This window comes from Oncorhynchus mykiss, chromosome 9 (genome assembly GCF_057628025.1).
Source record: "Oncorhynchus mykiss isolate SJ-2025 chromosome 9, ASM5762802v1, whole genome shotgun sequence".
NCBI lineage: Eukaryota > Metazoa > Chordata > Actinopteri > Salmoniformes > Salmonidae > Oncorhynchus > Oncorhynchus mykiss.
This window is the reverse complement of record NC_143030.1, coordinates 67,359,526-67,382,926: the sequence shown is the minus strand read 5'-3', so window position 1 is coordinate 67,382,926 and position 23,401 is coordinate 67,359,526. Positions and strand designations below refer to the sequence as shown.

At 46.0% G+C, this 23,401-nt stretch overlaps 1 protein-coding gene across 3 annotated transcripts in view; it reads right to left on the bottom strand.

Annotated features, from left to right (window-relative positions):
• Positions 1 to 23,401, bottom strand: part of LOC110532593 (arf-GAP with coiled-coil, ANK repeat and PH domain-containing protein 3) — a 90,885-nt gene that overhangs the window by 30,407 nt on the left and 37,077 nt on the right. For 2 of the 3 annotated variants that reach the window (XM_090185113.1, XM_090185114.1), the window contains exons 2-9: positions 20,773 to 20,830; positions 14,988 to 15,107; positions 12,715 to 12,768; positions 7,359 to 7,417; positions 4,806 to 4,989; positions 4,067 to 4,111; positions 3,846 to 3,941; positions 3,170 to 3,244 (exon numbers count right to left, since the gene is read on the bottom strand). In XM_090185113.1, the coding sequence (XP_090041239.1) occupies positions 3,170 to 3,244; positions 3,846 to 3,941; positions 4,067 to 4,111; positions 4,806 to 4,989; positions 7,359 to 7,417; positions 12,715 to 12,768; positions 14,988 to 15,107; positions 20,773 to 20,830 (691 nt within the window). The remainder of the gene's footprint in view (positions 1 to 3,169; positions 3,245 to 3,845; positions 3,942 to 4,066; positions 4,112 to 4,805; positions 4,990 to 7,358; positions 7,418 to 12,714; positions 12,769 to 14,987; positions 15,108 to 20,772; positions 20,831 to 23,401) is intronic. The other variant, XM_090185115.1, reaches the window with a different exon arrangement.

Here is a 23,401-nt window from a genome sequence, read left to right as displayed (position 1 = left end):
TTTACAAGGGAACACAGAAAATGTAGGCTAGACTGCTGCCCGTTGTTGTAAGACCTCTAATGATTTATCTTTTTTTTTTAGCTGAGATATAAGATGATGCTTGAAGTGGTGTGATAAGAAACACATTTCCCAATACTATGAGATTGAGAACCAATATCCGGTCCATCAATAAGATTATTTGCCTCAGGGAATCTACAAAACACACAGAGAACCATTCAGCAGAAAACTTCTGAACAAAAGAGACCAGAACCAGAGCGACCCAGTTCAGAACAAACTAAATGCTATACTATCTGATGCTATGCCTATAGCAGTCATACAAAGCTCTGTGGTTCTGATTGCTTCATATACACTACTCAGTGTGCTGTAGTAGGTGTCTGCAGCCCCACACACTAGAGCTTAAGATAACTTCAAAGAGGTTGGCTAATGTGCTCCAATGGCACATCTGAGCTGTTCTGTACGTCTGCATGTGTCTCTCACAAGAAGCAGACAACAGACATGTGAAGTATAACATGTACTCACCTGCATGAGGGTCTGGGAGAGCAGATTGCAGCATTGTTGGAGAAACAGAGAGAGAGAGAGAGAGAGAGAGAGAGAGCAGCATTATAACATGCAAGAGGGCATTGCAGACCAGGGGGGGGGGGGGTGAAGCTGCAATAATCTCCTTCTCATCTCATCTGACTCTGGAAGCCAGCAACCACATTCCATCCACAGTTTTTATGCAAGTAAAGTCATACTGTATTAAAATAAATCACAACAGCTGTGATGGAAACAGGAAGTTTCAGTAGAATTTATAAATGGCGACAGATCATTTGTTTATTCGACATGGTGGGATCTTTTGGTGTCGGTAAAATTAATTATGTGAGAAATGGCGGTGGAAATGTATTATTGATATAATAACCATGATATGGAAGTAAACTTGGAGTCACAAGTCAGAAAACTCAGAAATTAGGCTACAGATTAAATCAATTATGATCATTGCAATAAATGTTGAGGGTCTTGTTCTGGTGACATGATGATCGATGCTTGACTGCCGTTTGACAACTAAAAATATTCTCACTCTTATCCATAACCTCAACATGTAGACTATCCACACAGCCTACCTGCACTGTCTCTGCAAACTGTTGGCTGGAACGCATGTACCAAAACCAGAGTTGGCACATTTGCTATTTAACACAACAGTTATAGGTAGAGTTGAAAAAGGCGATGGGCACAAATTGAACATTTGATTTATATTCGATACATGAAAACGTAAGCGAAAAAGTACATTTTGTGGCCACTACCTCAGTTTGGTGGAAACATACCACTGTTTTTTAGAATATTCACATGAAAATCTAGATGTAAACCTAGCTACTATCTCTGATATTTGAGCTCTTCTTTAAAATGACCAGCCCTATAAAAGCATAGCCTACATTTAACTTGTGATCAGATGCTGACATAATTTTCACAGGCATCAAACTAACACAAACTACCACTTGCCAGTGGAATGTGTTAGTTTGATGCTTGTGTTTAGAAGCACTGGGGCATAAACAGATCAATAACTGCTGGGCTCACACCCATTCTGCACTCTCCTGTTGGTCTGTCTGCAGACTATGGGCAGTAGCCTGGTGTGAGTGGGGTTTCCAGGGCTGCTTGCCTGGTGGTCTGCAGGCAGATGGACAGATGGCTACTGATCCTTCCTGAGGTAAATTAGTATTGCTCCTGGGGCTCTGGACCCTGAGACTGGACCCTATAGTGTCTCATTCATATGGAGATCATGAGGAACTCAGGAAGTCCCAGTCAACAGGCCAGGGATTATACATTCACAACCAGGACAGGACTAGCCTGGTCCCAGATCTGTTTGGGCTGTCTTCCCTACGGTCATTGTTGTAGGAGTTGGCAGGACAGCACAAACAGACATGGACAGACAGGACAGACTTCCTGAGTGTTGAGGAACTATTGCCTTCTGTGTTTGTTTCCCACATTTGACATGTCATGAAATGGAAAGTTCTTAATAAGAGTTCAACAAAAATGACACTCTTGAAATCAATTTTATTTAGATTTTTCCTCAAATGTAGCTGTCTGTTTGCTGTCAGTTTCACATCAAACTGACAGCAAACAGTCACAGCAAACAGACAGGTACATTTGCCAGTAAATATAGCATTGCACAGGGGACCTGCATCTGAGACCAAAATGATCTGTGAAAACACTAAAATAACATCAGAGACTATGACAGAGAGAACACACATTTCAATTGTCAGCATTTTACTGGATTAGCTCAGTGATTAGCTAGCCTAGCATATACCAAAAGTGCTGAGCATTGTTATTTACAGTAGACACAACTGAGATCATTAGCCTCTTTAAAGCACTTCATTCCACCTGATTCATTCACCTGATTAAATCAATGACCGGCCTTTCTGAGGCAGACTAATCAAAACGCTCACCAGTCTCCTTCCTAATCCCCCAGTCATAGCAGAAGACAGTCAGAGCCAGGTGGTGGAGTCACTGGACTGGAGGGAGCTCTGACGTGTAATGTGTGCCTTAAAACACAGCCAAACTCCCAGCCCAACCCCACTACAGACATGGCCAACTCACAGAAGACTAGCCCAGACGTAGTCCCCTACACCTCTTCCATCATTATCAAGCCATACATGTATGGTGCATGGCAACGATAGAGGAGTCATGGCTATGGCACATACAGTATGGCAGTGTTTCCCCAATCCAGTTCTCCAGTACCCCCAACAGCACACATTTTTGTTGTATCCCCAAATAAACTCACCTGATTCAACTAATTTAGGGCTTGATGATTAGTTGACAAATTGAATCAGGTGTGCTTATCTGAAGCTACAACATAATTGTGTGCTTTTGGGGGTACTGAAGGACTGGAGTTGGGAGCCACTGCAGTATGGAACCAGAGGGGTATACTATAAATTAGGATCAATGAGTTAGCCCGCTAACTTTGACAAGCAAACATAAATAACTACTGATCTTCTGGTTCGTCATAAAAGTGAAACTTAGATATGTGTTCTTGTTTGTTGAATCAATTAGATCGTGCCCATTTCAAGCTTATTTTTTGGCTAACGCCTTGATCCTGTTTTTTAGTATACCCAACAGGCCAGCAAAGCCAGTCCCAGACCCAGACCTCGCCAACTTCCAGAGGAAAGGGAGAAATGTGAAATAGCTGCTTGCTTACCCTCTGCTGTATGGTGGCGTGCTTGTGTTCCATATCCCTCTTCTCCATGGCCGAGTCAATCACCAACTGATCCAACTGGAAGAAGAAAAAAAACACACTCAGATGAGGTTGGTCACACAGCTCAGATGTGTGAGTAGAGAAGAGCTTAAGCCAAGGAATATCCATGGAAGCGCTTCATTTTAAGCATGGGCAATTCCAACATAGCAGTCAGATTGATTCAAGAGGGATGCTCAGCAATTGACTAGAGCACTTGGAACTACCAGAGCCCAAACGCAATGACGTGAGAGGTCAATGTTTTGTAATGAAGCACTGACTCAGGTCTGTTTCACTATTCAGCATACTGTACATGTATTCCACCTGACGGGATACTATACTGCTGAAGTCTTTCACTAACACTGTACCTGCTACGTCAACCACCCAGCACATTCAGGGATTTTTTAAACAGATAACGTCAGAAGTTTCCCATAGTCAAATCCGAAGGCTAATGCACTGTTATGTAAACAGACAGCACAGCAGCGGACAGCGCATCCATTGGTGATGCAACTCTGCCTGGGTCGATGGTTCTGATTGGAAATAATCTAATACCAATCAGGACGCAGCGTTTAGGGGCTAACAGCACAGCAGTAGGCTGGCTGTGGCTCTGGATGAGGGTGGTGAGGGAGGTGGTGAAGCTCACCTCAGCAGCCAGCTTCTTCATGTAGGGGTCAATCTCATCCAGCAGGTTGTAGCCCTGCTGAAAGAGGGAGTACTGGGCATGCATGAAGGACAGCATCTGCAGGGGAGAGACAGACAGGATAATATAAGCAATAAATTATTGGTGTGTTTTTAAAAACAACAAAACACTCACTCTACAGCACAGTACTCTATAGTGATGGATCAGACGTTAAGGGCACTTACAGCATCTAGGATCTCAAACTTCTTCTTGGCTTGAAGGACGTTGATCTGCAAGAGGGGAAGAGGTGAGTAACAGTCTTATCTGATACTACTGTGCATTGAAACATCTCCCTCTTGTGGACAATAGATACATCTCACTGTTGTCAGTATAGTGACCAACAATATACAACATTTGTGTCCTTCAGTCCTGCCTGTCTCTTTGTTGTATGTTATGAACTAAATCACATGAAATCAACATGATACTGTGATGCTCTATATATCAACTAATCATGGCCATCATGTTGGCATTTTTTGGGATAAAACAAATAATTCAGACATTCAGCTCATTGGTTATCTTAAAGAACGATGCAAACCTAAATGAGATATTGCGCGACATTTGAGAGGTCTCTAGAATAAATCTTCAGACACACCCGTGACCTTCTCTGCCTTCTGCCACTTTCAATTAAACCAAACAGGGTCACACAGACACACACACACTCCAAATTAGAGCAGAGAGGACATTAGTGCCGGCAGACACAATACATACTGCACACAGAGGAAGCTACAGCGATCACACCACATCAGTCACTCTGTTCCCAGAGGCAAATTTAGTAACTGTCCGGAGACAGAGGAGACAACATGTGGGCATGCCAAGCTATAACCATGCTGAGATATTCTATATTCTATTCTATTCTATTCTAGACCTACAGGATCCAAAGGGATCTAAGTCCATGTATTACTCTGGTTATGTTGTCTGTCTCACCTGAAGTACGTAGTCGAGGGCCAGGTGTCTGAAGCACTTTCTGGTGATACTGAGTGTTCCGGTGGCCTCCTCCACCTCGTGGGGCTTGTTCCTGGGAGCCTGGGCGTTCTTCACCTGGGCTATCTCCATGTCCTCACGCATGCGGTCAAATTGCTTCTTGGTCTCCTTGAACTTACGGACATCCCTGAGAATGAGAAATTGGGGATGACAGCGAGATTGGGTTTAACAAGGGACACTTCATGTGATTCCTTTAGTTGTACCTGACCAGATAACAGGGGTAAGTGGAACACATGGTTGGGAATGACAATACTGTCTGTGGTTGACAGATTCACCAAGGACTGGTATGTTGAATACGTGGTTGGGAATGACAATACTGTCTGTGGTTGACAGATTCACCAAGGACTGGTATGTTGAATACGTGGTTGGGAATGACACTACTGTCTGTGGTTGACAGATTCACCAAGGACTGGTATGTTGAATACGTGGTTGGAAATGACAATACTGTCTGTGGTTGACAGATTCACCAAGGACTGGTATGTTGAATACGTGGTTGGGAATGACAATACTGTCTGTGGTTGACAGATTCACCAAGGACTGGTATGTTGAATACGTGGTTGGGAATGACAATACTGTCTGTGGTTGACAGATTCACCAAGGACTGGTGTGTTGAATACGTGGTTGGGAATGACAATACTGTCTGTGGTTGACAGATTCACCAAGGACTGGTATGTTGAATACGTGGTTGGGAATGACAATACTGTCTGTGGTTGACAGATTCACCAAGGACTGGTATGTTGAATACGTGGTTGGGAATGACAATACTGTCTGTGGTTGACAGATTCACCAAGGACTGGTATGTTGAATACGTGGTTGGGAATGACAATACTGTCTGTGGTTGACAGATTCACCAAGGACTGGTATGTTGAATACGTGGTTGGGAATGACAATACTGTCTGTGGTTGACAGATTCACCAAGGACTGGTATGTTGAATACGTGGTTGGGAATGACAATACTGTCTGTGGTTGACAGATTCACCAAGGACTGGTATGTTGAATACGTGGTTGGGAATGACAATACTGTCTGTGGTTGACAGATTCACCAAGGACTGGTATGTTGAATACGTGGTTGGGAATGACAATACTGTCTGTGGTTGACAGATTCACCAAGGACTGGTATGTTGAATACGTGGTTGGGAATGACAATACTGTCTGTGGTTGACAGATTCACCAAGGACTGGTATGTTGAATACGTGGTTGGGAATGACAATACTGTCTGTGGTTGACAGATTCACCAAGGACTGGTATGTTGAATACGTGGTTGGGAATGACAATACTGTCTGTGGTTGACAGATTCACCAAGGACTGGTATGTTGAATACGTGGTTGGGAATGTAAATACTGTCTGTGGTTGACAGATTCACCAAGGACTGGTATGTTGAATACGTGGTTGGGAATGACAATACTGCCTGTGGTTGACAGATTCACCAAGGACTGGTATGTTGAATACGTGGTTGGGAATGACAATACTGCCTGTGGTTGACAGATTCACCAAGGACTGGTATGTTGAATACATGGTTGGGAATGACAATACTGCCTGTGGTTGACAGATTCACCAAGGACTGGTATGTTGAATACGTGGTAGGGAATGACAATACTGTCTGTGGTTGACAGATTCACCAAGGACTGGTATGTTGAATACGTGGTTGGGAATGACAATACTGTCTGTGGTTGACAGATTCACCAAGGACTGGTATGTTGAATACGTGGTTGGGAATGACAATACTGTCTGTGGTTGACAGATTCACCAAGGACTGGTATGTTGAATACGTGGTTGGGAATGACAATACTGTCTGTGGTTGACAGATTCACCAAGGACTGGTATGTTGAATACGTGGTTGGGAATGACAATACTGTCTGTGGTTGACAGATTCACCAAGGACTGGTATGTTGAATACGTGGTTGGGAATGACAATACTGTCTGTGGTTGACAGATTCACCAAGGACTGGTATGTTGAATACGTGGTTGGGAATGACAATACTGCCTGTGGTTGACAGATTCACCAAGGACTGGTATGTTGAATACGTGGTTGGGAATGACAATACTGCCTGTGGTTGACAGATTCACCAAGGACTGGTATGTTGAATACGTGGTTGGGAATGACAATACTGTCTGTGGTTGACAGATTCACCAAGGACTGGTATGTTGAATACGTGGTTGAAAATGAAAATACTGTTTGTGGTTGGACCATTCACCAAGGAGAATTAAGTTTGTTAGAGACGCGTGTTCCTTATTCTCCCTTCCAGTTCACCCCAGCTTTTCCCGGGAGGTTAAGACAGAAACAGGACCAGGGCCATGACCCCTGACTTTTCCCAGGTAAAAGGTCCTGAGACTGGGGATAGTCTGTCTGCTTCACACCTATGATGTTGTCCACCAACACCATAAATCAGTAAAGCTTCCAGGCCAAACAAGGAGACGTTGGGTGTGTGAGAAATGGTCTCAAGCTACATAGTTATATAGGAGAGACAGCATGAGACAACGTTGTTTTAAACTTACTCTTTCACAAAGTTGTGCAGCTGCTGCTTCACAGATCTCTGGGCTTGATCAAACAGAATCTGAAACACAAAAGGAGTTTCCATTAGCATGTGTTGGTCACAAATGTGGAGGTAGAGGTTTTGAGCATGTATGTAACTTATTTTGTGCCCACAAATGTAGATCCTGAGAGGTTTCTGATTTTACAGTGCTGTTGATCATCCTTCAGTAACATACAATCTCAACCAACAGGGGGCGATACAGGACTGGATTTATAACATTAATTCTCAAATTAATTCAATGCAAATACAAATTGAGATCACCCTTTCCACGCATACAAGTATTGTGAAACGAATAACACACATGCTGACAAACACACTCACATACACTACACCCCAGATCCTCTCTTTCATTCAAAATTCCCCCCTTTCCTCTCTTATTCTAAGGACATTCACAGCGATTGCTGTTTTTCATTTTTACAATCATAATAGTTCATTTAATCACAATTCAGCTTTCACATCAATACATGCCATGCTGCGGCTGCAGTAAAATAGGTTACTGGGGCAGGGAGAGAGGGAGGGAGAAAGGGAGCGAGAGAGAGAAAGGGAGCGAGAGAGGGAGGGGAGGAAGGGAGAAAGAGAGGGAGGGAGGAAGGGAGCGAGCGAGAGAGGGAGTGGAGTAAGAGAGAGTGAGCGGGGGGGAGGAAGGGAGCGAGAGAGGGAGGGGGAGGAAGGGAGCAAGAAAGGGAGGGAGGAAGGGAGCGAGCGAGAGAGAGAGGGAGTGGAGTAAGAGAGTGAGCGGAGGGGAGGAAGGGAGCGAGAGAGGGAGGGGAGGAAGGGAGCGAGAGAGGGAGGGGAGGAAGAGAGAGAGGGGAGAGAGGGAGAGAGAGAGAGGGGAGGGGAGGAAGGGAGCAAGAGAGGGAGTGGAGGAAGAGAGAGAGGGAGAGAGAGAGAGGGAAGGTCGCGAGAGGGAGGGGATGAAGGGCGCAAGAGGGGGAGAGAGAGGAGGAAGGGACCGAGAGAGGAAAAGGGAGGGGAGAAAGGGCGCGAGAGAGAGGGGAGGAGGGGGGCGAGAGAGGGAAAGGGAGGGGAGGAAGACAGTGAGAGAGTGAAGAGAGGCTTTGGGTACAAATGTGGCGGCACTACTGAATCTTTACCACAGCTACAGAACAGTACATGGTGAAGAGAGCAAATGGTTCTTTTCTGGTTTTGCCCATAACACAATTGAATTTGATGTCCGTGTTTAGCGAGTAGCAGGGTTAGGTCAGAGGTAGGGTGGATGGTGGCCCATCCTCTCTCTGATTGAGGGACAAAGTGATTGGCAGCTGGGAGATTGGCTGTGTCCAGATTAGAAAGCAGATTTGGGATGAATTTTAGGAGTGGGTTGACCAAAGTAAACCCTCAACCACATACAGTAACTACGGCACATGATTTGAACACAGCATTGAGTGATCTTAGTACACGGAAAATAACATACCTGTGGATCAACATACAATTACAATGACGTCACAAGATAATTTTATTAAGACTTTTAGACCACATACGTCAGCAAGGCAAACCTAACACCACCACGAGCCATGTCATTTTCATCAATTAACACCAGAAGTTGTAACCACAATGCTACAGAGTACTGGTGTAAATCACAAGGTATTTACACTGTTTTATTACTCTATAAACTTCACTGGGTCCAAAGAAGGCAAGAGAGAGAGAAGGAGAAAGAGAGAGAAGGAGAAAGAGAGAGAAGGAGAAAGAGAGTGAGAAAACGAGAGAGAGCAGAGAGAGAAGGAGAAAGAGAGAGGAGAGAGAAGGAGAAAGAGAGAGAGTGAGAGAAACAGATAGTGAGATAATGAGAGAGAGCAGAGAAAGAAGGAGAGAAAGAGGTAGAGAGACAGAGGGAGGAGTGCACCAGAACAGTCCTTCCTGTTGGAAGTGTAGTGTGTTTCTCCCATCAGGTCAGGATCTAGCACCCCACTTGATTAGCAAATGAGGGAATTCCTTTTTTTTACACGAGACTTTGCCTCATCCAACCAGCCATAAATATGCTAATCAGAGAGTTAGGCCTCTGCTTTTTGTGCTTTTGACCCTTCTAAAGGTTTGTAGGATCGCTCTCAAATGAAGCGGTGTCTTAGGAGGCGGGTGCCGAGTTTGGCAAGGCAGAGGGAAAACACTAAACAGCAACATCTCTCTCTGTCGCTGTGTGTGGCGATTATTCTGCTTTGTCTCATCTAAGATCATAATCCACAAAACAGCAAGTGAGAATTGAAATCTTGTGCAACCAAGAAATCTCCCAGACACGTGGATAATTCAAATCCAATCAACAAGGCCTGTAGGGCCTGGACATAAACACTAGTGGTTGACAAGAGTGGACACCCTCATGGGATGTCCATCTGACATGTTGATGGATAGCCTGGGGGAGGATTGAAGTGACTGCTTGCTCTGCGTCAGTAACCCACAGAGTTTTAACTAGAGAGGTTTGTAGTTAACATACCTCCAGGTTGCTCACTGTGTGTGTGTGTGTGTGTAGACTAGACACAGAAAAGTGCTGAGGGGTTTCCTAGCCCAGCCTGGCTCAGCTCAGCGGTAGGGTTGTGTTGAGCAGCCTGGCTCAACGGTTGTGTTGAGCAGCCTGGCTCAACGGTAGGGTTGTGTTGAGCAGCCTGGCTCAGCTCAGCGGTAGGGTTGTGTTGAGCAGCCTGGGGCATTCCCGGGCTGCTTTGCGGCAACAGCAGCCTGTGGTGACAGCAGTCTGTGTGTAGCTTCTTTGTGGTGACAGCAGTCTGTGTGTAGCTGCTTTGTGGTGAAAGCAGTCTGTGTGTAGCTGCTTTGTGGTGACAGCAGCCTGTGGTGACAGCAGCCTGTGGTGACAGCAGCCTGTGTGTAGCTGCTTTGTGGTGACAGCAGCCTGTGTGTAGCTGCTTTGTGGTGACAGCAGCCTGAGATGACAGAAGCCTGTGGTGACAGCAGCCTGTGTGTAGCTGCTTTGTGGTGACAGCAGCCTGAGATGACAGCAGCCTGTGTGTAGCTGCTTTATGGTGACAGCAGCCTGTGTGTAGCTGCTTTGTGGTGACAGCAGCCTGAGATGACAGAAGCCTGTGGTGACAGCAGCCTGTGTGTAGCGGCTTTGTGGTGACAGCAGCCTGTGTGTAGCTGCTTTGTGGTGACAGCAGCCTGAGATGACAGCAGCCTGTGTGTAGCTGCTTTATGGTGACAGCAGCCTGTGTGTAGCTGCTTTATGGTGACAGCAGCCTGTGTGTAACTGCTTTGTGGTGACAGCAGCCTGTGTGTAGCTGCTTTATGGTGACAGCAGCCTGTGTGTAGCTGCTTTATGGTGACAGCAGCCTGTGTGTAGCTGCTTTGTGGTGACAGCAGCCTGAGATGACAGCAGCCTGTGTGTAGCTGCTTTATGGTGACAGCAGCCTGTGTGTGTGGAGGCAGAGCGGCTGGAGATAAATTGTCTTAATAGGCCAAGATGACACAGGTGCTCCCTGTGTGAGGAAAGAGAGACTGTCGTCTGCCGACTGGGGAGAGGTTCACTGATCCATCTACCAAGACAGAAACAGGGGTGGTGGATAGAGTTTATATGGACTTTATACTGATAACAAGTTCAAACAGGTGCCATTAATACAGGTAACGAGTGGAGGACAGAGGAGCCTTTTTTTTTCTCATGTGATTTTCTGGATTTTTTTTCCCATTTTGTCTGTCATAGTTGAAGTGTACCTATGATGAAAATTACAGGCCTCTCTCATCTTTTTAAGTGGGAGAACTTGCACAATTGGTGGCTGACTAAATACTTTTTTGCCCCACTGTATGTTCTCATGTTCTGAGCAAGGAACTCAAACGTTATTTTTATTTATCTATTATATTAAGTTTTTTAAAAAGTGTTAATTCAGTATTGTTGTAATTGTCATTATTACAAATATATATATATATATATATATATATATATATATATATATATATATATATATATATATATATATATATATATATATATATATATATATATATATAAAAATTGGCCGATTTAATCGGTATCAGCTTTTCTCGGTGCTCCAATAATCGGTATCGGCGTTGAAAAACCATAATCGGTCGACCTCTAGTATAAACTAACCATAACACTAACTCTCTGCATGGAAAGGTTGCAGGAATGCTTTTGGTGTAATGCTAGAATCCCACTGTCTCCTCTCATCCATCAACAGTTACCATGCCCAAGAGACCAGGGGCCTCGTTTAGAAACTTTGCGTACGCACAAAATATACCCCAAAACATATTTTCAGAAATGGCGCATGCAGATATTTAGTGTTAAATTTATGCAAAGTTGATAAATGAGGCCTCAGATCTTGTCATCCCACTTGAGAATTCTACTAACGCAGAGAATCCAATCTAAATGTAGCAGAATCCCCCTCCCCTGGACCAGGATCTAGAGAATCCCTCCTGGCTGATCCTTACAGGGAACGTGAAGGGGTGCTTTGGGGGTGCTTTGTCTACAGGGGTGCTTTGTCTACAGCTGCCAGCTTCACAGCTCTGGATGGTCACATTTGCTGTACCCCTGTTGATTATCCAGGGAATGTGTGCAAATAAATACTGGTAAGTAACTGTTTAATTACATTAAGACTTGGCAATAAGCCCGCACCTCCCACAGTCTCTTTCCCAGCCCCCCCCCCCCCCCCCCCTCCCCCAGTCTCTCTCCCACTCTCTCTCTCCCAGTCTTTCCCCCCCAGTCTCTCCTCCACTCTCTCCACTCCAAACTCCCCCCCAACCTCTCCCACTGCAGTCTCTCCTCCAATCCCCCGTCTCACACCAGTCTCTCTTCCACTCTCTCTCCCCATCTCCCCCCAGTCTGTTTCCCCCCAGTTGTGCCTCACCTCTCTCCCCCCCAGTCTGTTTCCCCCCAGTTGTGCCTCACCTCTCCCCCCCCCAGTCTCTCCCCCCCAGTCTCTGCCCCACCAGTCTCCACTTCAGTCCTGTCGATGTTAATGAGACTTTTCCTATAGTACACGATCAGCATCCTGTAGTCCACGATCAGGTTGAAAAGTGGTGGAATTGACCTTCAAGAAAGTGTGCTGATTTGCAGATGGTCATAGTTACGCGACCACAGAGAGTCAGGACAGCCATCAAATAACCGAGAAAAAGAGACATTGAATGATTTGTGAATGAAATGTTGCTGCATGTTGAATCATTTAAAGCCAGGTCAGACTGACCCCCCAGGCTTGTGTTAGAGGGAATAGGAGACCCTTGCGAGGCCTAAATGCCGGTCCATGTTAGCATTTCAAGATGTGATGAAATCACTGTGCTCAGTGCTGCCTGGTCCCTATGGACATACAGTATCTGGACTAGAGTATGTGGGGACAGTTTGGGGAAGAGAGGGGGGGGAGACTTACCATGTGGTAGTTGACTATTTCCTGGAGGCTCTCCCCACACTTCTCCAGGCACTCCTGCAAGGAAAACAAGACACAATAGCTTCAGAATATTGTATTACAGCATATTAACAAGATTAGAGACCGAGAGATCCAGTTCACTTTGCTAATGCTGCTATGCCAAGTCCAAGAGCCACAAAAAAATACAAGAGTGCAAATTTTGATTAATTTTATTTATGAAAGTAGCTAATTTACATACACAAATAGTCAAATTAAGTTTAAATTGGTCAATTTTACTGGTTGACACTAACATTTGTAGTAAAAAAGAGGATTGTTTCCCCCATATTGTACAACAGTAAGAGAACAAAACTAAGGGAAACATCACTGGAGGCCAGGCTCTTTTATATTAATGAAAAATGACAAATAAGAGCATTATTGATCCTCAGAATTAGACATAAGGGTAAACCTATTGGGAAGCCAAGCACTAGCAGTCCTTAATGTTGGTGGATAATCAGCTCTTAGGGAGAAAGTACTGGAGACGCTGGTCTTGAAAGCCTGGCCAAGACGTACTGTAGTAAGTCCCCACTCCAGGCCTGATTCCTCCTCTGACACTGACTAATCCATTAGTAGAGTATTCAGGTTTACACACAGACTTACTCAGGCATGCGGTCAGAGAGCAGGAAAGCACCAACCACTCCCAAGACTAAGCATTAAGTAGAGAGCCCATGACATTCAACCAAATGTTTTATAAACTCAGCAAAAAAAGAAACGTCCCTTTTTCAGGACCCTGTTTTTCAAAGATAATTTGTAAAAATCCAAATAACTTCACAGATCTTCATTGTAAAGGGTTTAAACACTGTTTCCCATGCCTGTTCAATGAACCATAAACAATTAATGAACATGCACCTGTGGAACGGTTGTTAAGACACTAACAGCTTACAGACGGTAGACAATTAAGGTCACAGTTATGAAAACTTAGGACACTAAAGAAGCCATTCTACTGTCTCTGGAAAAAACACCAAAAGAAAGATGCCCAGGGTCCCTGCTCATCTGCGTGAACATGCCTTAGGCATACTGCAGGGAGACATGAGGACTGCAGATGTGGCCAGGGCAATAAATTGCTATGTCCGTACTGTGATACGCCTAAGACAGCGCTACAAGGGGACAGGACGGACGGCTGATCGTCCTCGCAGTGGCAGACCACGTGTAACAACACCTGCACAGGATCGGTACATCCGAACATCACACCTGCAGGACAGGTACAAGATGGCAACAACAACTGAGTTACACCAGGAACGCACAATCCCTCCATCAGTGCTCAGACTGTCCACAATAGGCTGAGAGAGGCTGGACTGAGGGCTTGTAGGCCTGTTGTAAGGCAGGCCCTCACCAGACATCACCGACAACAACGTCGCCTATGGGCACAAACCCACCGTCGCTGGACCAGACAGGACTGACAAAAAGTGCTCTTCACTGACGAGTCGCAGTTTTGTCTCACTGGGCGTGGCGATCGGATTTGCGTTTATCGTCGAAGGATTGAGCGTTAGGAGGACATCCTCCTCCCTCATGTGGTACCCTTCCTGCAGGCTCATCCTGACATGACCCTCCAGCATGACAATGCCACCAGCCATAATGCTCATTCTATGCGTGATTTCCTACAAGACAGGAATGTCAGTGTTCTGCCATGGCCAGCGAAGAGCCTCAATCCCATTGAGCACGTCTGGGACCTGTTGGATCGGAGGGTGAGGGCTAGGGCCATTCCCCCCAGAAATGTCCGGGAACTTGCAGGTGCCTCGGTGGAAGAGCGGGGTAACATCTCACAGCAAGAACTGGTACATCGAGTGCAGTCCGTGAGGGGTGATACACTGTAGTACTTAATGCAGCTGGTGGCCACACCAGATACTGACTGTCACTTTTGATTTTGACCCCCCCCTTTGTTACTGGGACACATTATTCAATTTCTGTAGTCACATGTCTGTGGAACTTGTTCAGTTTATGTCTCAGTTGTTGAATCTTGTTATGATCATACAAATATTTACACGTTACATTTTATGAAAATAAACGCAGTTGACAGTGAGTTTCTTTGTTTGCTGAGTTTAGTAGTATGTACATAGGGAGACAAGTTATGTGATGAGCCTTAAATATCCAGAAAACATAGATGTACCGTCATGTGTAGTATGTGATAGATATTCAGTCAGTGTGTTCAATAACAAGGTTATGAGGCTGTAACCTAACCAATAGATGAGTGTTGAATAGACTTGAAATTGGACTTTATTCTGGATCCAACTGAACCTCACCGAGATCATCTCATCCTTCTTGCATTGCTGGGACAGGTCCCGGATTCCATTCACAAAGAGTTTGTTGGCACTGACATACGCCTTCCCTGCCTCGATCATCCCACTGCATAGCTTCACCAGCTAGGGGAGGAGAAAAGAGAGAGAAAGACAGAGAGAATGAGTGAGTGTGTGGGGGTAAGTAGAGGAAAGTAGGGTCTGTATACAGAACATCAAATTATATATCTCGCTACAGTCAAGTCGATTCCATTCTTAAATACTGGTGGACTGGTGAGATAACCTTGTGTTTTCTGTCTGTCTGTGCCAGTTCGTCTTGTTTGCCAAGTCAACCAGCAGTTTTCTCTCAGCTCCTGTTTTTTTCCCCCAGTCTCTCTTTTTCTCATCCTCCTGGTTTTGATCCTTGTCTGTCCTGACTCTGAGCCCGCCTGCCTGACCACTCTGCCTGCCCCTGACCTCGAGCCTGCCTGACGCCCTGTACCGTTTTGGACTCTGCCCTGGCTATGAACTCTTGCCTGTCCCCGACCTGCCTTTTGTCTATCCATTGGATTCTAATATATAGCAGAACTCAAACCATCTGCCTCCTGTGTCTGCGTCTGGGTCTCGCCTTATGTCGTTATAGGTATGGATCTGATCACGGTATCTCTGTGATCAGATTGCCATCGATAAAATGCAATTGTGTTCATTGTCCGTAGCTTATGCCTGCCCATACCATAACCCCACCGCCACCATGGGGCACTCTGTTCACAATGATGACATCAGCAAGCTGCTCGCCCACACGACGCCATACAAGCCATCTTCCCGGTACAGTTGAAACCGGGAGCATCCGTGAAGAGCACACTTCTCCAGCGTGCCAGTGGCTATCGAAGGTGAGCATTTGCCAACTAAAGTCAGTTATGATGCTGAACTGCTGTCAGGTCAAGACCCTGGTAGGATGTTGAGGATGCAGATGAGCTTCCCCAAGATGGTTTCTGACAGTTTGTGCAGATACTATTGGGTTGTGCAAACCCACAGTTTCATCAGCTGTCCGGGTGGCTGGTCTCAGACGATCCCGCAGGTAAAGAAGCCGGATGTGGAGGGCACGTGTAGTTACACGTGGTCTGAGGTTGTGAGGCCGGTTGGACGTACTGCCAAATTCTCTAAAACGACATTGGTAAAGAAATGAATGTTCAATTCTCTGGCAACGGCTGTCACGCCCAGACCTGAGATATCTTTGTTTTCTTTATCTTTTGGTTAGGTCAGGGTGTGACTAGGGTGGGTATGCTAGTTTTTGTATTGGGTTTTTGTATTGTCTAGGGTTTTTGTGTGTCTAGAGTTTTGTAGGTCTAGGGGTTTTTGTATATCTATGTTGGCCTTATATGGTTCCCAATCAGAGACAGCTGTTTATCGTTGTCTCTGATTGGGGATCACATTTAGGTAGCCATTTGGTGTTTGTGGGATCTTGTTCTATGTTTAGTTGCCTGTCTGCACTATTCGTATAGCTTCACGTTTCGTTTGTGCTTGTTTGTTTTGTTTTGCTGAGTTTCAGTTTTATTAAAAACATGTGGAGCTCTACTCACGCTGCGCCTTGGTCTCATCTTTATACGGACCAAGCAGCATGGCCAGGAGGAGCAGACATCATGGACATGGGACGAGATTTTGGATGGTAAAGGATACTGGACGTGGGAGGAAATCATGACTGGAAAGGACTGCCTACCATGGAAGCAGATGGAGATAGCGCAGGAGGAACGACGACGATACGAGGGGACACAGCTAGCACAGAAGCCCGAGAGGCAGCTCCAAAAATTTTTTTGGGGGGGAGGCACACAGGAGACCTGAGCCAACTCCTCATGCTTACCGTGGGGAGCGTGTGACTTGTCAGACACCGTGTTACGCAGTGATGCGCACAATGTCTCCAGTTCGTATTCATAGCCCGGTGCGCTCTATTCCAGCTCCTCACATTGGCCAGGCTAGAATGGGCATCCAGCCAGAACGGATGGTGCCGGCTCAGCGCTCCTGGTCTCCAGTACACCTCCTTGGACCAGGATATCCTGCGCCGGCTCTGCGCACTGTGTTTCCAGTGCGTCTTCACAGCCCAGTGCGTCCTGTGCCAGCGCCTGCATTTGCAGGGCGAAAATAAACATCCAGTCAGGATGGATTGTGCCAGCTCTACGCTGCAGACCTCCAGTGCGCATCCACAGTCCAGTACGTCCTGTGCCTGCTCCCCGCACTCGCGCTGTGCGTGTCTTCAGCCCGGTGCCACCTGTACCGGTCCCACGCACCAGTCCTCTAGTGCGCCTCCACAGTCCAGTACGTCCTGTGCCTCTTCCCCGCACTCGCCCTGAGGTGCATGTCTTCAGCCCGGTGCCACCTGTACCGGTCCCACGCACCAGGCCTCCAGTGTGCCTCCACAGTCCAGTACGTCCTGTGCCTGCTCCCTGCACTCGCCCTGAGGTGTGTGTCTTCAGCCCGGTGCCACCTGTACCGGTCCCACGCACCATGCCTCCTGTGCGCCACCACAGTCCAGAGCTTCCGGCGACGGTCCCCAGTCCAGAGCTTCCGGCGACGGTCCCCAGTCCAGAGCTTCCGGCGACGGTCCCCAGTCCAGAGCTTCCGGCGACGGTCCCCAGTCCAGAGCTTCCGGCGACAGTTCCCAGTCCAGAGCTTCCGGCAACGGTCCCCAGTCCAGAGCTTCCGGCGACAGTTCCCAGTCCAGAGCTTCCGGCGACGGTTCCCAGTCCAGAGCTTCCGGCGACGGTTCCCAGTCCAGAGCCTCCGGCGACGGTCCCCAGTCCTGGGTCTCCGGCGACGGTTCCCAGTCCGGGGCCTCCGGCGATGATCCACGGTCCAGATATACAAAGGCGGAGGGATCAGTGTAAGGAGGGGGGGCTGCGTCCAGAACCGGAGCCGCCACCGAGGGTAGATGCCCACCCGGACCCTCCCCTATAGGTTCAGGTTTGCGGCCGGGAACAGTGTGTGCAAGTACAAATTAATTACTTAAAAATGATACAATGTGATTTTCTGGATTTTTGTTTTAGATTCCGTCTCTCACAGTTGAAGTGTACCTATGATAAAAATTACAGACCTCTACATGCTTTGTAAGTAGGAAAACCTGCAAAATTGTCAGTGTATCAAATACTTGTCACACTGTTTAAATGCTGACAACTGAACTTTTGACATGTAGCCTAATATATGGTTCACTACAATGTTTGTTGTTTCTTTCTACATTCGCAAGACATTGAATCAACACCAGCCTCTCTCACTCTCACTCTGCTCGAGATACTCTTCTCAAGAAAAGTGCCATTTCCTAACAGCTGCTAGCCAGATTCAACTCAGGGCTAGCCAACCAACCCTATCCTCTCATGTTAATCACTCAAAGCCCTGTAGAACTGGGAGTGAACTGGACATGGGCTGCCAGTGTTTTATGTTGAGAGGAGAGTCCTACCACAGGACTAGTGGTTTGATAGTTGGGTTCATGTTGGTGTACAGCAATGCCCTTCTTCTGTGTATTGTGGCAGTACACTAGTGGTTTGACAGTCATGTTGGTGTACGGTAATGCCCTTTGTATTGTGATAGTACACTAGTGGTTTGGGCTTCTGGTGAGAGTTAACATTGTTGAGGCAAATTCAAACCCATATGAGTAACTTGGATATAACACTTGATATATGGTTCTCATGTATGTTTATTACTCAACAGTTAATACCAGAAGATGTAAGCTACAGTATGTATGAACTATATGCTAACCACTATATCATGACACCTGACGAGCCAAATAGCCTTTTACCCTCACATACTGTCAAACAGAAACATTATGCACTTTTCACTGTCCTTGCTCATTTGGAGCCCACTGCAGGATACCAACAGTGATGTTAGTGAAGCAGCAGACTAACCTCCCCGACACATAATTCAAGGTCAAACAGAACAGATGGACTCGTGACATCATGAGCATTAACACAAAGCATCAGGCTCCCTCGTTTAGAGGATAACCCAGAGCATCAGGCTCCCTCATTTAGAGAATTACCCAAAGCATCAGGCTCCCTCGTTTAGAGAATTACCCAAAGCATCAGGCTCCCTCGTTTAGAGAATTACCCAAAGCATCAGGCTCCCTCGTTTAGAGGATAACCCAAAGCATCAGGCTCCCTCATTTAGAGAATAACCCAAAGCATCAGGCTCCCTCATTTTGAGAGTATCACCCAAAGCATCAGGCTCCCTCATTAGAGAATTACCCAAAGCATCAGGCTCCCTCATTAGAGAATTACCCAAAGCATCAGGCTCCCTCGTTTAGAGAATTACCCAAAGCATCAGGCTCCCTTGTTTAGAGAATAACCCAAAGCACCAGGCTCCCTCGTTTAGAGAATAACCCAAAGCATCAGGCTCCCTCATTAGAGAATAATCCAAAGCATCAGACTCCCTCGATAGAGAATAACCCAAAGCATCAGGCTCCCTCATTAGAGAATAACCCAAAGCATCAGGCTCCCTCGTTAGAGGGTAACCCAAAGCATCATGCTCCCTCGTTAGAGGGTAACCCAAAGCATCATGCTCCCTCGTTAGAGGGTAACCCAAAGCATCATGCTCCCTCGTTTAGAGGATAACCCAAAGCATCAGGCTCCCTCATTTAGAGAATAACCCAAAGCATCAGGCTCCCTCATTTTGAGAGTATCACCCAAAGCATCAGGCTCCCTCGTTTAGAGAATTACCCAAAGCATCAGGCTCCCTCGTTTAGAGAATAACCCAAAGCACCAGGCTCCCTCGTTTAGAGAATTACCCAAAGCATCATGCTCCCTCGTTAGAGGGTAACCAAAAGCATCATGCTCCCTCGTTAGAGGGTAACCCAAAGCAAAATGCTCCCTCGTTAGAGGGTAACCCAAAGCATCATGCTCCCTCGTTAGAGGGTAACCCAGTGCTTTGAAAGCCAGTCTAATGCATTCTAATGCTGTCAGTCCTCTTCCCTTCCCCCCCCGCCCCGCGACGTCACGTTTAGTCCACACAAACCTGAGCTGCTGAAACATTAAGCAAGTAATCTGAGTGAGATTATGCTTTCCTTTTTAGTTGCACCCAGTACTCAGTGGTTTAACAAAGACAAATTTACAACAAGCACACAGTGTTATACTGATGGGCGAAAATGTACAATAGTAGGATTCTCCAACCTGTCTAATGGTCCTACTCAGATTGTCTAGATTGGAGGGCTGCATGCCACTTTGTTAATCAGTGTGTGTGTGTGTAAACTGGGCACTCTAGGCAGTAGTGTAGCAGGTTAAGAGGTTTTAGCTACTATCACCATCATCCTTTAATCCTATCATATACAGTCCTGTATGTCTCTAATCTCATTTCATTAACAGTGCAGTAGGAGATGGGATGTACTGTAAATTAAAAATAACTTAAATATGCTGCAATGGATGTATCACATGCTTTCTATCAAAATAAAACCTATGAGCACTAGAAGCCAACACTTAGCAGGACAACAGTGGTTTAGTTAAGCAATAAGGCACAAGGAAGTGTGGTATATGGCCAACGCAGAGTGCCTGCATACAGCACTTAGCCGTTGTGACATGTTGGCCATATACCACTAGAACCTGAGGTGCCTTATTGCTATTATAAACTGGTTACCAACGTAATTAGAGTAGTTTTGTCATACCTGTGATACAGTCTGATATACCACGGCTGTCAACCAATCAGCATTCAGGGCTCGAACCAGCCAGTTTATAATATGGCTTATACTACAGGGATAATAGGTATGTAGGATATCTGAAAAGGCTTCCTGTGGATTGCTAAAAAGATAAGAGATATTAAAAATATAAAAAATATTTCTTACCTTGTCTAGTTTAGCTTCAATCTCTACCACCTCCGTCTCCACTTCATCAATGTTTGCCCTGCAAGATAAAAAACAGGACTTCATTAGTACAGTAACATTGTATGTATCGTAATTTTTTCGCTATATACACACACACACCACATATTTCCCATGTCCTTGGAAAGAGTGGGGGGGTTACATAAATCTTAGGCTGGCAGTGAGGTTCTTGGATCCGAACACAGACATGTTCAAGCCGAGACATACAGGCTGGTTTGGGATTACTCTGGGGAGTGTTAACTGGCTAAATGAACAAGAGATGCTGGCTGGGAACAATTTAACTCAGACATGAGAGTGACGATGTTCTGTAGAGCTGTGGTACAGTCGCACCCCAAAAACCCCTCATCTAGTCACCGCCACCACCACACCCTAGAGCATATGGGAACCTCTGCCATGCTGTGAAAGAGTGCCCTATCCTAGCCACAGCCCACTCCTAGCCCACACCACTGTTTATACATGCTTCAGCTGTGGGTGTGCACTGGGGCAGCTTCCTCAGATGGCTTGGAGACCACATCACAGGGTGAGATGACTGATATAGGGAGGGATCGGGGAGGAGGGCTGTAATGTAATCATAACAGCTCAGTGAAACAGATCTACAGTATATCTGCTACTTTCTCACTGTCTGCCCTGTGGGACTGGGAAGGTTTTTACTTGACTGGAGTCAGTCAGTGTAAATCAGAAAACACATCATAGCTTCTTCTTCCCTCTTAGCTCTCTGTGTATGTATCTCCATATTAGCAGCGAGCAGCATTAAGTCCCTTGCACGTTTTCCATTAGAACAAGAGGAGATAGAGAGAGCACTGCAGCACTCTCTCTCTCTGTGATGAAAGTAATTGTGTCATATATCGGCCATGAGTCGCTACCAGGCCTGCTCCATCTCTCTCCCTTTCTTCCCGTCTTTCTCTCTCCCTCTTCTCACCCCATCTTTTTTTCCCTATCCTCTCTCCCTCCTCCTCGTCTCCCTCCTCCTCCTTCTCCACCTAGATTAGGCCGGTTGGCTGACTCAGGCTACAGCATGCAAGTCTCAAGGCTCAGGGGGAAATACTGTAGGACGCCAAGTGCTCTTGTCTTCCTCTCTGCTCCTACAGCCATGTGCTCTCATCTGCCATGGTCTTTCTCTCTGCTCCTACAGCCACGTGCTCTTGTCTGCCACGGTCTGCCTCTCTGCTCCTACAACCACGTGCTCTTGTCTGCCACGGTCTTCCTCTCTGCTCCTACAACCACGTGCTCTTGTCTGCCACGGTCTTCCTCTCTGCTCCTACAACCACGTGCTCTTGTCTGCCACGGTCTTCCTCTCTGCCCCCACAGCCAGAGTCTTTACTGTCACTACTGTATGCCCATTCAACTGGACCATGTATGACTCCTCCAAACAGGGAATATTGGAAGAAGTTAATAGATTCCAACCATATTGCCTAATCAATACCAAACAGTCCTTCCTAATCAATACCATATGTCTGTGTTTTTATAACCTACAGTAAACCAGTGTTTCCCAACTCCGGTCGTCGAGTACTCCCAAAAGTACACATTTTTGTTGCAACCCCTGACAAAAATATGTAATGTTGGGGGTACTGGAAGACCTGAGTAGGGGACGGATTCCCCTGTTAATGACCTAAACGGATTCCCCTGTTAATGACCTAAACGGATTCCCCTGTTAATGACCTAAACAGATTCCCCTGTTAATGACCTAAACAGATTCCCCTGTTAATGACCTAAATCTGTTTAGGTCATTAACATGGGAATCAGTTTAGGTCATTAACAGGGGAATCTAAACTGATTCCCCTGTTAATGACCTCAATAGATTCCCCTGTTAATGACCTAAACTGATTCCCCTGTTAATGACCTAAACAGATTCCCCTGTTAACTTCTTGATGCACCCATCCCGTTACCAGGATCATTTTCGTCAACAATCCACCTGGCGTGTCAGATTTCAAAAAAGCTTTTTGGCGAAAGCATACCAAGCGTTTATGTAGGTATGTAAGGACATCTCTCTCAGCAGACAAAACATTACAAACAGCTAGCAGCCAAGTAGATTGGTCACGAAAGTCAGAAAAGCAATAAAATGAATCGCTTACCTTTGATGATCTTAAGATGTTTGCACTCACGAGACTCCCAGTTACACAATAAATGTTTATTTTGTTCCATAAAGATTATTTTTATATTCAGAATACCTCCATTTGGTTGGCGCGTTATGTTCAGAAATCCACAGGCTCGAGCGGTCACGACCGGGCAGACGAAATTTCCAAATAGTATCCGTAAAGTTCGTAGAAACATATCAAACCTTTTTTATAATCAATCCTCAGGTTGTTTTTACAATATATAATCAATAATATTTCAACCGGGACTGTAGCTTCTTCAATAGGAGAGAGAGAAAATGTCTGCTCCAAGCTGTTGCGCATGCAAAACGCTGCTGGCACCCAGCCATCCAATGACGCGATGTGATCTTTCTCGCAAATTTTTCAAAATAAAAGCCTGAAACTATGTCTAAAGACTGTTTACACCATGGGGAAGCCATAGGAAAAGGAATCTGGTTGATATCCCTTTAAATGGAGTGAATGCAGGCAATGGAACAGAGAGCTTTCAGGAAAAACAGCAC